The sequence below is a fragment of the Rhamphochromis longiceps genome, linkage group LG3 (assembly GCF_057381845.1).
Source record: "Rhamphochromis longiceps isolate RC_006_pf linkage group LG3, R_longiceps_female_GT1.1, whole genome shotgun sequence".
NCBI classification, from domain to species: domain Eukaryota; kingdom Metazoa; phylum Chordata; class Actinopteri; order Cichliformes; family Cichlidae; genus Rhamphochromis; species Rhamphochromis longiceps.
Window position 1 is genome coordinate 67,551,323 of NC_140559.1, and position 14,022 is coordinate 67,565,344.

General features: G+C 45.5%; 2 protein-coding genes across 5 annotated transcripts in view; both read right to left on the bottom strand.

The window, feature by feature from the left end:
- The window catches only part of map4k2 (mitogen-activated protein kinase kinase kinase kinase 2), a 44,040-nt gene extending 41,956 nt beyond the window's left edge, over nt 1-2,084 (bottom strand). For both annotated transcript variants that reach the window (XR_014910337.1, XM_085400748.1), the window contains exon 1: nt 1,514-2,084. Coding sequence is in view for 1 of the 2 variants with exons in the window: in XM_085400748.1 (XP_085256874.1) it covers nt 1,514-1,606 (93 nt within the window). In the remaining variant the exon portion in view is untranslated. The remainder of the gene's footprint in view (nt 1-1,513) is intronic.
- Nucleotides 2,085-2,656: 572 nt separating this feature from the next.
- On the bottom strand, nt 2,657-13,922 carry men1 (multiple endocrine neoplasia I). 3 transcript variants are annotated; one of them, XM_085400750.1, is made up of 10 exons: nt 13,767-13,922; nt 11,896-12,385; nt 11,615-11,823; nt 8,420-8,548; nt 7,767-7,807; nt 7,023-7,110; nt 5,352-5,488; nt 4,484-4,628; nt 3,965-4,138; nt 2,657-3,882 (listed from the first exon to the last, which is right to left on the bottom strand). In XM_085400750.1, exons 2-10 carry the CDS (start codon nt 12,329-12,331, stop codon nt 3,355-3,357), a joined length of 1,887 nt encoding a protein of 628 aa, XP_085256876.1. In that variant the 5' UTR covers nt 12,332-12,385; nt 13,767-13,922; the 3' UTR covers nt 2,657-3,354. The 3 variants fall into 3 exon arrangements, with proteins under 3 accessions (XP_085256876.1, XP_085256877.1, XP_085256875.1); XM_085400751.1 differs by having other exon boundaries at nt 11,896-12,377; nt 13,715-13,907; XM_085400749.1 differs by having other exon boundaries at nt 13,715-13,906.
- Between the last annotated feature and the right edge of the window lie 100 nt (nt 13,923-14,022).

Consider the following 14,022-nt stretch of genomic DNA (forward strand, 5'->3'; position numbering starts at 1 on the left):
CACTGCTGCTGTACTCGTTCAACATTCAGCCCACAGTGTCGTGTACACAGGCTGTCAGGCCTGCCGTGTGTAAACCACTGAAAACAAAGCAAAAACACAGCACGCCTGTTGCCATATTTCAGATGTCGTGGGAAAGACAGCTGTAAACGATAAATTGTGGATTGAGAGAGTCTTCAGCAAACTGCATTTTCTCTTATTTGAGGACGGTTTCATAAAGAGTTACAGTGATTTAGTCTTTGATGAGATTTCTGAGGTTTCACTGTGGAAAGTTGTTCACTGTGACCCATTTTAAAGAACAAAAAGAGTCAACATCCTGTTTCTGTCAGTTAATGGCCTTTTCTATTGATTTTTTGGAGGGGGGGGGGGGGGGGGGGGCATCTCTCTTGATTGTGTTTTGTGTTAAACAACAGTGAAGTTTTACTAGGACATCAGCGCTAGTACTGAAACTCTGCTCTGTCATTGCTGTTTAGTCCTCTTTGTCCGGCTCATGCATTCTGACCAAGCAGACCAGCTAGTTTGTGAAAGGTATTGCTGAAAGTTATTAAAACAATATATATAAATTATATAAAAGCATTATTGGATACTATGTATCTAAAAATTTAAATCTCACCTAAAAACCGAGATGTTTCTTTGAAACGTTTTTGTTTCATACAGTTCACCACAACACTGTCATAGAAGTAAAAGGTTAATTATTGCTTATTTGGTTGCTGTGATCCTTAAAAGTTTAACTTGGAAGAACAAGAAAGTGCTACATATGCAGTTTGACACACCCCTGCTATATTTAAGATAACCTGACTTAGAGCTGAGGGTGGATGCCTGGCAGTTTAAGACACACTTTAGTCTTTTATTCGTTGAACATTAGACTCACGGCCGCAAGCTGCTAAAATAAACGTGTTTGTTTTTCCATAAAGGCAACAGGGTTGCTGTCCGTGCTGTCAAATACAAACTGGATGCACAAGCCACCAGGGTGTGTTAACTGCACGGTTCCAGTCAGGGGTTAATATTTCGATTAGATGACACGGTTCACTTCAGAATCCTGCCACCTATGTGAAACGGCAGATATGACACTACGAGGAACGCATTTGTTGCACATCTGACAACATCAGTCTTTCTTACTCGCTTGTTTCGTCGATAATGTGTTGATTATTCTGCCACTTCTTCAGTGACAGCAGTGAAAACAGGAGATTTCTCCGCACACCTCCATGAAAACATTACGAACCTGTGGCCCCGCGCACGCAGCACGCTAGTACCGCAGCGCTCTGCAGGAAACCTGCACTACAGCTTTGTTGGAGGCGCACAGTCTGACACACTGATCATGTGTCAGTAAACAAAATGCAACTCGGACTTTTTCTGATTCTGTGCCTCGGTAGGGACTGCTGTGTCACATCAGGCTCTGTACATGTCCAAAAAGACGAAGTTTCACCTTGATGACAGGAAGTGACATCCCCAGCGCCCTGATGGAGGCTTTCTCTCTGTCAGCGCGGTGCAAACACGGGGACAGGTTCTCACTCACCTTGAAAACATCTCCGTAGGTGCCGCACCCAATCCTGTGGATGAGCTCGTAGTCATCCAGCGGGTCCAGGAATGACACTCCTATCCGGTCCATGTCTGGAGACACCTCTTGCTGCTGCGGGGAGCCTGGCTGGCTTTTTACTCACACATAGCCGCTGCTGATATCGGCGGAGAGAACGGAAGCACGGGCAGACGAACTCTGTGAAATGGCCCAGGGACGACTGATCGGAACCGGCTAATTATACCGTTTAGGCAGGCAGAGGCAGCGCGGTGACACAGCCGAGAGCCGCTCGAGTCAGAGCACGCGTGAGCGAGCACGGTCCCCTCAGTAAGCCTCCCACCTCTGCGCGCTCCTGTGCCCTCAGATGAACATCCTTTTCAAACGTGGCAAAATCACGTCTGAAATAAACCCTTGGCACGAACACGCTTAAAGGCGTGATTTGCGAGCTCTACGAGAAAAGCCCGTCAGGCTTGTTTTAAAGTTTGACCTCAGTTAGTTTCCGCTTAGAGTTCTTCATACGTGTGACTTTCTCTCATCGCAATCTGGACCTGAAAATACTGACGACCTAACTGTTCAGATGGCAAGTTCAAAAGTCGCGCATGCTCACTGATGAGGTGAACATTTCTGGCTCCTGTCTCAGTGTTTACTATAACGGACTTCATGCATGTGTGGCTTTCTTACATGAACATCCTCCATCACATGCTGAAGCAGGAGGCTTTCAGCAGACTTTCAAACATGAAGAATATTTTTACTCCTTCTGAAGTATGAAAACACATAACTGTACATCATCACTTAACTCAGCATTTTACAAGGTCTGACTTTGGCCTTTTGCAGCTATTAGCTTAGCATGTTATGAACTTTTTGAAAAATATTTAGTGACACTACTTCATAGTAGTGAGGCCATGCAGTCTGTGCCTCTTCTGTTTTGAGTGGATATGACGTGGAACTTTAGCGCACACTTTTGCTCAAGCAGAGCTCGTGTCGTCTCTGGAAGATGATCGTGAGGAAGGCGAGCCACTAACGTCCTGCATGATGTACCAGATGATGACAGAGGCTGTTTAAAGTTGATATTACTGACGGCCACTCACAGCATGTGAAGGCGCCTTCATATATATGTAATACACATCATTGGACCACATGTCGTTCCATTTTCATCAGAGCTTTATTATTGCAGATAGAAAAACAAGAACACAAACCACGAGTCAATCAAATTGGATGGAGCAGTGCCATCTAATGTGGCTCTGTCTCAACAGTGCATGGTCTTACTGCTCTCTTCTCATTGTTAGAAATCCGTCTAACTCAGCTATTCTCAAAACTAAAGGCCACCTACTTTAAAAAAGAAGACAGGCAAAGTAAGGCAACATAGAGCTGATAAGAAAGAAGCTGTCAGTAGAGCAGAGTGGACAATGTTACACAGTAACTATCCTAAATTTAAACACTTCTGAGGCTTCAGTCATGAACAGGTTAGTTCATGTTGGTATTTTACACGTCTGAAAATCATGTTCTGGTCCTCATCACTTTGGCTTTAAACATCCAGACAGCATGTAACGGATACCTAACAGGCTGCCAATCAAAACGCAAACTGACGATCAAACCAGGCACGTCTCCAGAAACCATTTCTTAAATAAAAACTCAATTAAATGTTCCAACCTGATAAGTGACGCTTAACTCAAGATAATCTGTGCATGTCAGACATATTGCTCGAACTAGGATATTGACTGAGAGGGCCCTCTGGGTGAAAACACTGGTAAAAACGTTGACAAGCAGGATCGAGGTTAATCGGTGTCCCCGTCTCTGTTCACAGTATGTCCTACAGTCTCTTCCTGCAACAATCAGGATGTCTACAGTGACTTACGCTGGCGCTTCAGGAATGACATGGAGTAATCTCCCGCCGGAGTGCTCTTCTGCCTCTTCATCTGGACCTGTGACTGTGCGGTGAGCTGCAGCTTGATGGCGCTGGAGTTCACCTTGGCAGCGCACAGGAGCTCCTTCATCCCCTTCATCTTCTCACTCTGAAAGGCGATTACAGTGCCAGCTGGCGAGAGGGGGGCCTGCTCCGGGGAGAAAGGAGAAGATGCGGAGTCTGGGAGACTGGGGGACTTGGGTTTTCCTTCAATGTCTCCAGCACGTAGTCCCTGGGAGGAGCGCCGGCGGAGCCCTCCTTCTCCCACCTTCTTGGGCTGAGCTGCCACTGCAGCCGGCTGGCTGCACGGGGAGGTAGGAGCGGCAGAAGGAGGAGAGCTCTGGTCCTCCAGCTTGGACTCCCTCCTGGGGCCACGCCTGCGCCCTTCCCTGAAGTCCTCGCTCGACTGGTCGTCGTCGTCCTGGGGATCTGGCTCTTTGGTGATGATTGTTACTTTCTGACGCACCTTTGGAATCGGAGCACAAATGTGTGTTTAGCTAGAAAGCGCTAACACGTCTGTGGCTCTCCTGCAGTCACGGGCAACTCACCTGGGCATCAAAGCGACTCAGAGACTGGACAAGGTATGTGGCCCAGCCCACATGAAGGACCGGCGTGGGACTCCCCTCCTCCCACTTGCAGATGCCGTCATAAAAACGCAGCAGATGGGCAAAGCACTCGGGGTCCTGCAGTGCAGAGACAGCCGCTGCCTGCTTGGGCTGATCCTGCAAGAGAGCAGAGGTGCAAGACTGAGGCCACATCTGTCAGTGAGTAATATTCATGATGTGCATCTAACAACATGATCTAAACTCAGGTGGAGGTGCGCTCTGTTGGTGTCTGTTAATGTTCACGAGTTTCTACATGTATTCTACATTCTTAATCAGAGAGAAGCTGAATTTGGAAGTCATCTGATAAGGAGCAAGAGAAAGAACATGTTCTGTTGGGTTGAGGTGGTAGTGTGATTGTTACTGAAGAGAGAATTAGAGCTTTGCATTATTACAGAACAGCTGCTAGTGGAGCCCTGCTCCACCTACTGTCTGTGGGTGTATGTACTCTGGAGAAACATTCACCTCGTCCCCTCCTTCTGTCTCCTCTCCTCCCTCCCCAGGACTCTCTGCTGCTGTCGCCGTTTCCTTCAGCAAGGTAGGGATGACATCATTTGCAATGTCAAAGAACTCCTTGTAGATCTCCTCATCCTCGCGGAAATAGTTATAGCTGCAGGAAGGTGGAGAAGGAGCTTTAATACATACATGCGCTTTTCTCCTGTCACAGCATGAAGTCCAGAAAAAAAATATAAGAGTAAAAACAGGATGCTGTGACATGTGGCAGACATGACAACAAGTGAGGAACAAGTGGACAGGTTCAGAAAACAAAACAAAGCACGGGCACATATTTCTCTGTGAGGCAGCAGAGCGTGGGCTGAACCTGAAGAACAATGGGGAGCAGGAAACGGAAGCTGATGGATGTGGAGAGAATGTGTGTGGTGGGTCAGAGCTGCTATTTATAACTGCAGATCATGAACAGTGTTTAGAGGGAGGAGAGCACATGAGGATGCAGAGCTGGATACTTCCTGGACTGAGCACCACACCTTTCCAGGCCAAGTGTGACTGAGCCCTTAGTGGTGGCTGGGTTCATAACGAAGCAACAAAGAACCACAAGGGCAGGAAACACAGCTGCTGGTTTAGTGCCATCTTGTGTTCATCTGCTGAAATAGCATTCACGTACAAATGTCATCTGGGACCAGCTAAAAGAAGAAAAAGGTGTCTAGTGTCTGAATAACACTACTTAAAAGTGAGATCAATATAATTTTGTTTTCTTCTATTTGTCACTTTATCCAAACACTTCATTCAGAATCATCAGCACGCCGGGGGAGGAGCTGTGAGGATGCAGAGATACTGGACGCTTCCTGGATCAGGAGTCTCATTAGTGTGAACTTACTCCTGCATGACCTGGGCGGCCTCAGCCCAGGACCTCAGGGCCTCCCGCACACTCCTGTGCCTGTAGTGGAAGCCAGCCAGGTACATGTAGGGGTAGATGTGCTCGTTGTTATAGTGCTTCTGAGCAGAAGTGACGGCCTGAGAGACACAGACAGATCAAAGAAAGTTAAAAAAATGATGCTGAACTCAGAATTAAGAGGGTTCAGTATCAGCATTCAGCAACAGGTCATGGTGGAGACGTTTATTCAGTTTGACAACGAGCAGCAAACCAGAACTCCAGTGATCCCAACAAGCACTTGGACCTGAGCATCAAACAGGAAGAAGGGTGTTAACCAGAGAGATCCAGCAGGTGTGCAACTTCCTGCATGCTGTCACCACCAGTACCATCACAGTACCGCTTTTCTGTGGAACCGGCTTCCAGTTTGGATTCGGGAGACTGACTCTAGGCTGTGGGGGATTCCCATGATGCACTCAGTCACCTTTTTCACTCTCTTTGTGTTTATATCTTGGTCCTCTTGGCTCCAGCCGAGCCTCGGGTACATCGGTGTTATTTTGGATTCTGCCATGTCCCTAGAGCAACACTCTGGACAGTTAATTAGGAACAGCCTTCTTCAGCTAAGAAACATCTCCAAACTGTGAACCTTGTTGTCTAAATCTGAGTTAGAAATGCTTTTATTTCATCTCTCTTAGATTGTTGTTAAAGTCTTTTTCTTTGTTTGAGCAAAAAGAATCGTAACCGTCTCCAGTCGGTCCAGAAGGCTGCTGCGAGCCTCTTAACAAAGGCACAAAGACAGCACTGGTTTTACTCTCATTACACTGGCTCCCAGTACGTTTTAGAATTCATTTCAAATTCTTAGTACTGACTTTAAAGCTCTGAGTGGTGACGCTCCTGCCTACATCTTTGATCTTTTACAACCCCACGCTCCCTCTCACAGCCTGAGATCAGCCCCACCAACACGTTTTAAGACCAGAGGAGGTGGATCAGTTAGAGCGGAGGCCCCCGGGTTATGGGAAGCTTTACCTCCATCGTAATGTTGCCTTGATTGTATTTATGACTTATTTATTTAGACTGGCACAATTAGAGTTGTGCTGTATGATCCATTGTGTTGTTAATGTTATTGTGAAGGACTCTGTGGTTCTTATCCTGTGAAGAGTGAAGTAAAGTTATTATTATTGTTTTATACACCACTCTGCATTTAAATACTAAAGTGCTCTGCACAGTCTGTCCACTAGAGGGTGCTGGATCATTACGGTCATAAAAGGCCTAGCCCCCCTGGGCCAGCAGAGCGCTCAGCATCTAAGTTTGACAGTCCTCTCACACAGCCAATGGCAGAGTGAGGCTGTTATTTATCTATGCAGCAGTCAGTTGGACACGTGTAAACAAACAGCCAGTCACTTTCAGTGTTGTTAGCACCCCCTCCTTGGTTTTGGACTCAACCGAGCAGTAATGCTTACTCCAGGTCTCTTTCCACACTATGTTTTGATAGAGACCAGCAGCTGATTTCCAGTAGCTTGTGTTGTACAGACAAAGATGAAAAACTGCTGTCTGATCTTCAGCCCCACTAATGCAGAAGATCTACACGAAAAGTTTGACATGTTCTGTAAATATGAAGCCTGTAAAAGTCTTCCCTGCTCGCCGCTATGTGACCTGGGAAACTGGTTGATGTCTTACCTTCAGGTGGATTTTCAGGGGGTTCTCTTTTCCTGGAATTGGTTCCTGGTCTTCAAGGTCTGCCAGAGTGCCCATGGCCATGGGATATCTGGTGCGTAAGCCGAGACAGAAGCACAATGTCAACTTCGAGGAGTTACGTAAGCATTTTTTTAAATACAGCACATGTAACATTTCTGTTTTCTCCAATTATGGACGCCTTAATGGCCCTGACCCTGCATAATATAGAACACCGTGACACACATTATTCATCAAAGCTGGACCTTCTAAATGACAGCTCACAGCTATGTGATGAAATCTGACCTTCATCACAGTAACGAGTTCACTGTAAAAGCATATTTTATAAACTGTAATAAGATATGTAAATATTACAGCAAAGTGAATGAGGGAGCACTAGTGTTCACCTTAGCCAACTAAAACTACATAAACTGTCTTTTTAACTCTGTATTGTGGGTTTATGAAATATGTTCAGACTTCAACGCTTTGGTCTCTGCCCCCTCCGATTACTGTGGGTTCAGTCACTCTCTAAAAGCACTGGGTGGAAACCAAAGATGGCAGGAAGAGAAGCAACATGATGACGCACTGTCCTAATCTTGGGTCGGCCTGAGTTGTGTCGTGCTGACAGACGTACATCGATGTACCATTAAATGTTACGGCAAAGTGAGCACGCTTGCTGCTCAGCTGGTGTCAGGGCAAATCTGAAAGAGTCTTTAATGAATCCTCAGCAGTGCACTGGTACACACTCACCTGTCCAGGTCGCCTCGTTCATACAATAGCCAGAGGAGTTTCTGGTAAAGCAACGGGAAAAAGAAAGGTGAGGAAACCAAGTGCAAGACTGTAGCGTATTTCCTTCATGTGTGCCTGGATGGACTTTCACAGGCAGTACAATGTTTCCAGTTGTTCCAGGTGTAGATTATAAAATTACAATGTAATCACAAACTGTACGACTGAAGGTTTCTGTGCTGCTGAAAACGAGAGCTGATGATGGTGTGGACGTTAATCAATATCAACACTAATTCACTGCCCAACCTAAAATCCCTCAGGTCAGAGTTTTACTGTCCATGTCCAGAAAAGCTTTTACTTCTATATTTTTAAATATTAACACAAATTAATTGAGCCAGTATTTTCTATTATTTCACTTTTAATCATAAAAATGTTATGAAAACCTTTAAATGAAGATCGTCTAGTACACACCGCGCCCCCTTTAGACTCACCCTGTTTGCTTCCGTGTGAAATAAGACGGCTGCCGTCAGCCTTCAGTGAGCTGTATATATTAAATGTGGCAGCGGACTAAGTCAACAGTTCATCTGCATATTTTAAAACAACCTCTGGAGGCTTGATGCAGATTTTTTGCTGTGTAAAACAAACATTCATCGTTACCCTGTAGGTGCAGGCCTCACCTGTTGCAGCAGCAGAAGCTCGGAGCTGTCTGTGTGCAGGTCCAGTGATGGGTTGATGGCACAAACCATGAAGGCCACCTCCATGTTTCTGTCACACTTCATGTAGGAACCCTTCAGATACAGCCAGCTCTGAGGGACAGACGAAGGATCACAGCTACACTTTGTGAATAAATGGTAAATGGACTTGCTCTTATATAGTGCTTTTCTATTCTACTGGAGCACTCAAAGTGCTTTACACAACATGCCTAATTCACCCATTCATACAAGCACTTATCTATGCCTGAGTGCTTTCTATCCAACATCCACACTGCGATGGACGCATCAGAGAGAAACTTGGAGTCGGTATCTTGCCCAAAGATATCTTGATGCATGCTCACTCATCCAGGTAAGGAAATCCCAAAGAGTGGATTCTGTTCATCTGGATGTTTTCAGTGGGAGAAACGTTTCATCATCATCTTCAGTCTCAGCTCACTGCAGGTTTCCCCAATCTTATCAACAGTACATTTGCACAATGACTGAAGCCAGCCCACTGAATGCTGGGAGGTCAGGTCCTTGATCATAAATATGCTAATTCTCATGACTACTGATCAGTGGCCATGAGTACCATTCACAGAGAGTTGGGGAATGGCTGCAATCACAGCATGTAAGATGGTGACAGATGTACCCTTAGGCCCCCTCCTCCACTCAGAGATGGTCTTTCCCTTTTCACATAAATGGCCTCCTTGACTCCGCCCTCAAACCAGCGTTCCTCCCTGTCCTGGATGTTACATCCTCATCATTGAGAGAGTGTCCACTGTAGGTGTGAATAGACTGCAGAGTCCTGGCCTGACGAGGTGGCTCTTCTGTGTTGTAGCCAGAGGTTGTTTGGTTTCCCCGATGTATAAATCCTGACAATCCTGCACTAACAGCTACACTATGTTACTCTGTTTGTGTCGGGGGACCTGATTCAAAGCTGCCTACCAACGGGTTGAGGATTGAAGCCAAAAACGTTGAAATGTTAACGGTGACCGAGTCGATCATAAGGACAGTTTGTTGTAAAGGTGCATCCTGTTTATGTCTTCGGTAAACTATACAGACTTGGTGTAAATTCCCCTCCGTAATGCCTGTGGTATGACGTCCGGCCAATAGCACCGTCTCATTCTAATTGCTTCAGAGAAACTATCACCCTACAGTAACCACTTCCTGGGTCTCATTTCATGATAGCCTTTCTGGTTTAGCAAAACCATCCACCTACCGTTGTCTGCTGCGAGGATGATAATGTTGTTGTCATTACTAAGTGATGTGAGTGCCCTCCTCTCCTCCATGCTGATTTTGGATGCTGGGGCTTTGCATTGTTGAGACAGGCTGAAACCAGTTGCTCTGCTTCCACAGCTGCAATGTTGCTGTTTCAAATTGCTGTTTCTGTGGCTGTGATCAGCTCCACTAGCAGGATTAGTCTCAGCGTCACAGCCCATTGTTCACTCAGTGGGCTAGTTTCAGTCATTGTGCAAAGATAATGTTTATAAGGCTGCGGAAACCTGCAGTCAGCTGAGTGGTGACAGAATCAACTTTATGGGATTGCCCATGGATACTTTGATTTGACTGGACCAGCCAGCCAGGGACCAATCTGCTCGAGCTCCTGAGCTACAGCCACCCCGAGTCCCAAGATTTGCCTAAAGCTGTGTACACACTGGAAGCACTTCACAGCAACATGGTGATCAGGGATTATAGAAAGTAAATGCTTTTTGGATATTTCAAGTGATTATGAGTCAAAAAACAGCTGGTGATGCAATAAATCTGAAGTACAGAAAGTAACTTTTGAGGTTTAATAGAAAAAAACCTCATAAATATACTGATTAGTGTGTAAGTGCATTTTCAGAAAGCTAATACTATAGCAGCTAATGTTGGTCTGCCCTAAAAATCACACTTTCCTTCTGATAAACAGTTTGATTACATTCTCAAATCTTACGAGAGTTTATTATCAGTGTCAATGTTAGGATCCGCTTCACTAACGCTAACTACCGGCTGCTAACAGCGACGACACCAGCAGTGCTTACCAACAGGAAAGGTTGGAATATCCACAACAACTCGCCTCAGCATCGCTCTCATCACACAGAATGAGCTTTGCTGACCTGTAAACTCTTATTTGACTCCTTACACAAAGTTTTACAGCCTCCTCGCTGCAGATGAAGAGTGCCACTGTTTGTCCTACAGCGGATCGGATTGCACACTTGGATTGTGAGAAGTAAGAAAACAGAATTCATTTAACTGCAGTTGAATGAACAGATGACGTGACTGACTTCCTCAAGAGCTTTGATGTGTGTCAGATATATTTGAGTCCTGAAATGTGCAAAAGTAACCAGCTGGCAGCCTCAGAGCGACGTGTGACGACCAAATCACTCCCAGTGTGTACACAGCTTAAGATTATTTTTTAAGCACTACATACAGCTTGACTTCATCTTCTAAATCCCTGCAAATGTAACCAATCCAACATTTATTGATCATTTTCTGAGCAAAAATATCGTACATTCGTACCCTCTTTGTACAAAACTCCTTTACATCGGGGTCATGATCTTGTCCTTGATGGAAATATGTAAAATTGTGTATGTTTCTGTTCTGTGTCTTGTGTACCGTTTGTTTGTATATGTGTCTTCCTTGCTGCTGTTACACCCAAATTTCCCCTTGTGGGACAATTAAAGGATTAATCTATTCATGTGTGCATAGAAATTTATTTCTGTCTGCATGAACAGCACACTGGTTTTCCCACTTGAGGTAAAAGCAAAGACATGGAGTAGGCCTCTTTGGTGCTAACATATGACCCATGCAGTCTCACTCCTACTAGAGCACGCTGCTGCTGTCGCTGGTGGAAAATGTCCTTCTTTTACTTACACTGCTCACTATAGTGTCAGAATATCAACCCAACGTGATGTCGCTCTAACTCTAATTCCAACCACATGAGTGGTTTAGCACCACACTCTTCTCGTGGAATTAGTATCAACGACTGTACATTGACCATCTCTCACATTTCTATGCAGGGAAGACTTTTCATGATGATTTTCTTTTTTTAATCGCGACATTTTAAAGAGCTTAATGATCTGTAGAAGTTAAAATACATGAAAGAAATAGGCTTGACTGTGGTGTCTAAAACGTGTCTACACTGAGCATACTGATAGAGCTAGAGGCAGCTGGTTCATTCTGCTGACAGACGGGCCTCACCTTCTCATTGACTCCAGCTGTGACGGTTTGTCCTCGCCGGTCCTCGTTACCCTTCCCGTGCCAGGTGACTTCTGCTGTCTCCTCACCATTTTTACCAAATATCACCCAGGCGTGGTCCTCAGATAGTGCCAGGTGTACATCATTTAGACCCAAGACCTGACAGGCAGCCACTACTGCAAAGGCCACTCCAGAACTATCCAGTTTGGTACCTGGTTCAATTCAACAATTAATCAATAAATGTTGGACTCACCTAACAAGCATCATGAGAAAAACCATGTTACCTGTGATGAGGCTGAATAGGGACTGGATGTGGGCTCGATCCTTGAAGTAAGAACGACTGAGACTGTTCCAGATCACATCCGATACCTTCTTCACCAGCTCTCGGCTGGATCCCGCAGCAGTTCTCCGATACTGGGACAGATCCACAGCCCCACGGATCTGTGCTGTGAACCGCTCATACAGAGCAGAAATCATGCCCAGCTCCACTGTGGGGAAGCAAGACATGGGACAATCCGGCTCCAGCGGCTCAAAACGGACCCCTGGAACATTTATGGGGATGACTCGGTTCACAGCCAGGAAGTGCTCAACAAAACCCAAGACCAGTGAAAGAAGAGCCAAGTCCGGCTCTGGTTTCCGGAGCTCTGCATCAAACAACTGAACGACTCCATCGATTCCCCGCAGAGGAAAGTGCTTCTTCTGGGCCGAGTGCAAACCCATGATGCCTGCTGTCAGTCACAACTTTGATGTATGCGTGCCTCCTCACCTGCAGTACTGAACGGGGAGAGCAGTCAGTTCATCTGTAACTCCAGATCACACGCTAAACTGTGGGAAACAGGCAAATTCCAAAGCTGACCCATTAAAAATAATTCCTTATAGAAAACCACGTGTTTCCTACGTACTGGCTCATCGCCAAGAACTCTGGTTTCTCAATGAAGATGAAAACATTAAAAACAAAACAGTTCACAACTATAAAAGCCGACTTATTTCATTAATCTTTAAATAAAAGTCAGTAAGTTCATACATTATTGTTACTGTAAGTTTTAAATTACTTAATTCATTCACTCGCCTCTGTCAGTGCGCTCCAGGGCGGCTGTGGCTACACTGTAGCTTGCTATCACCAGTGTGTGAATGGGTGGATGATTGTGTATAGTGTAAAGCGCTTTGGGGTACTTCGGACCAAGTAAAGCGCTATACAAATACAGACCATTTACCATTCACAAGGAAACATTTGCTGTGGCCGCGGTTCTCTGGTCTGCTGAATGCGTGTGACAAACCACGTCAGCACAGACGAATACGACACTAATAAAAACTGGTTTATTTTTAATATTTCATATCCGAACGTAAGATAGCGATACTGTAACACTGATTTCTACACAGAAAGCTAACAGAAGTTACACCGCACACAACGCAGCATAACATGTGTCACGTTTGGTTTACAGTCTCGGGTATGAAGGAGTATACGAAACATTTATTGGTTATTAATGAAGGTTAATAATGCCAGCAGTAACTGTTAAGTGCTGAACAGACTAAGACATAAACACTGACATAGCACTGGACCGGGGCTGAGTGGCTGGACTTGTTGCGTAATGCCGGTTACATATATGCCGCTAACGCCGGTTATATGGCGCTTCGGTGGGCGGGGCAGGTTCACTGCTACCTGCGTACATTCAATGCAGAGCTGCAAACAGCCGCTCTTTTAGAGTTTCATGACAACGATCACTGTGCCGAAACGCATCCGGAACACCACTGGGGCGAACACTCTGTCATCCTAAAACGAAATACTCCGTTAGGTCCATTTATATGGTAGAATAATGTGTGACGTAAGCTAACTAGCTAACTTTACTAAATTAAGTTAGCTACTCATTTCGCCTTTCAAGCCGCGCTAATTTGCTGAATTAGTCCTGCTTTGTTTAAATAAGTCGGACGACATGCAGACACAAACCAAACCCGAAAATGAGTCACACGCGGAGGGGAATACGTTATCTGCCTGAATGAGCAGCTATTAAGCTAACAAGCTAACGAGCGGCTATCAGCTAAAGTCACTACTATTGGAGCTTTTGGAAAATATATCGCACCAGCTATACAACAACACCAACTCACCCTCAGCTCTACATCAGCCAACAATCTGACCAATGTTTAAGTGATCGCATACCCGTTTTCTCACAGCTCGCGCCACATGTTTTTGTTTGTGTCCCCTTTCTTTTGCCGCGCAGCTCAATCTGCCCGAAAGTCAGTTGGCATATGTCGACGTTTGCGTCTCGAAGCAGATCTCACAGCAACAAGCACGCTTCTCTCGAGCGCAAATGTGCGCCTTTAGGCCCATCCCTATGCTTCGAGATCGTAAGTCCTGCGCAGTGGGGTTTTCCTCGTGTATGCTGGGAAATGCAGTTCATTTTAGGGTATTCCCC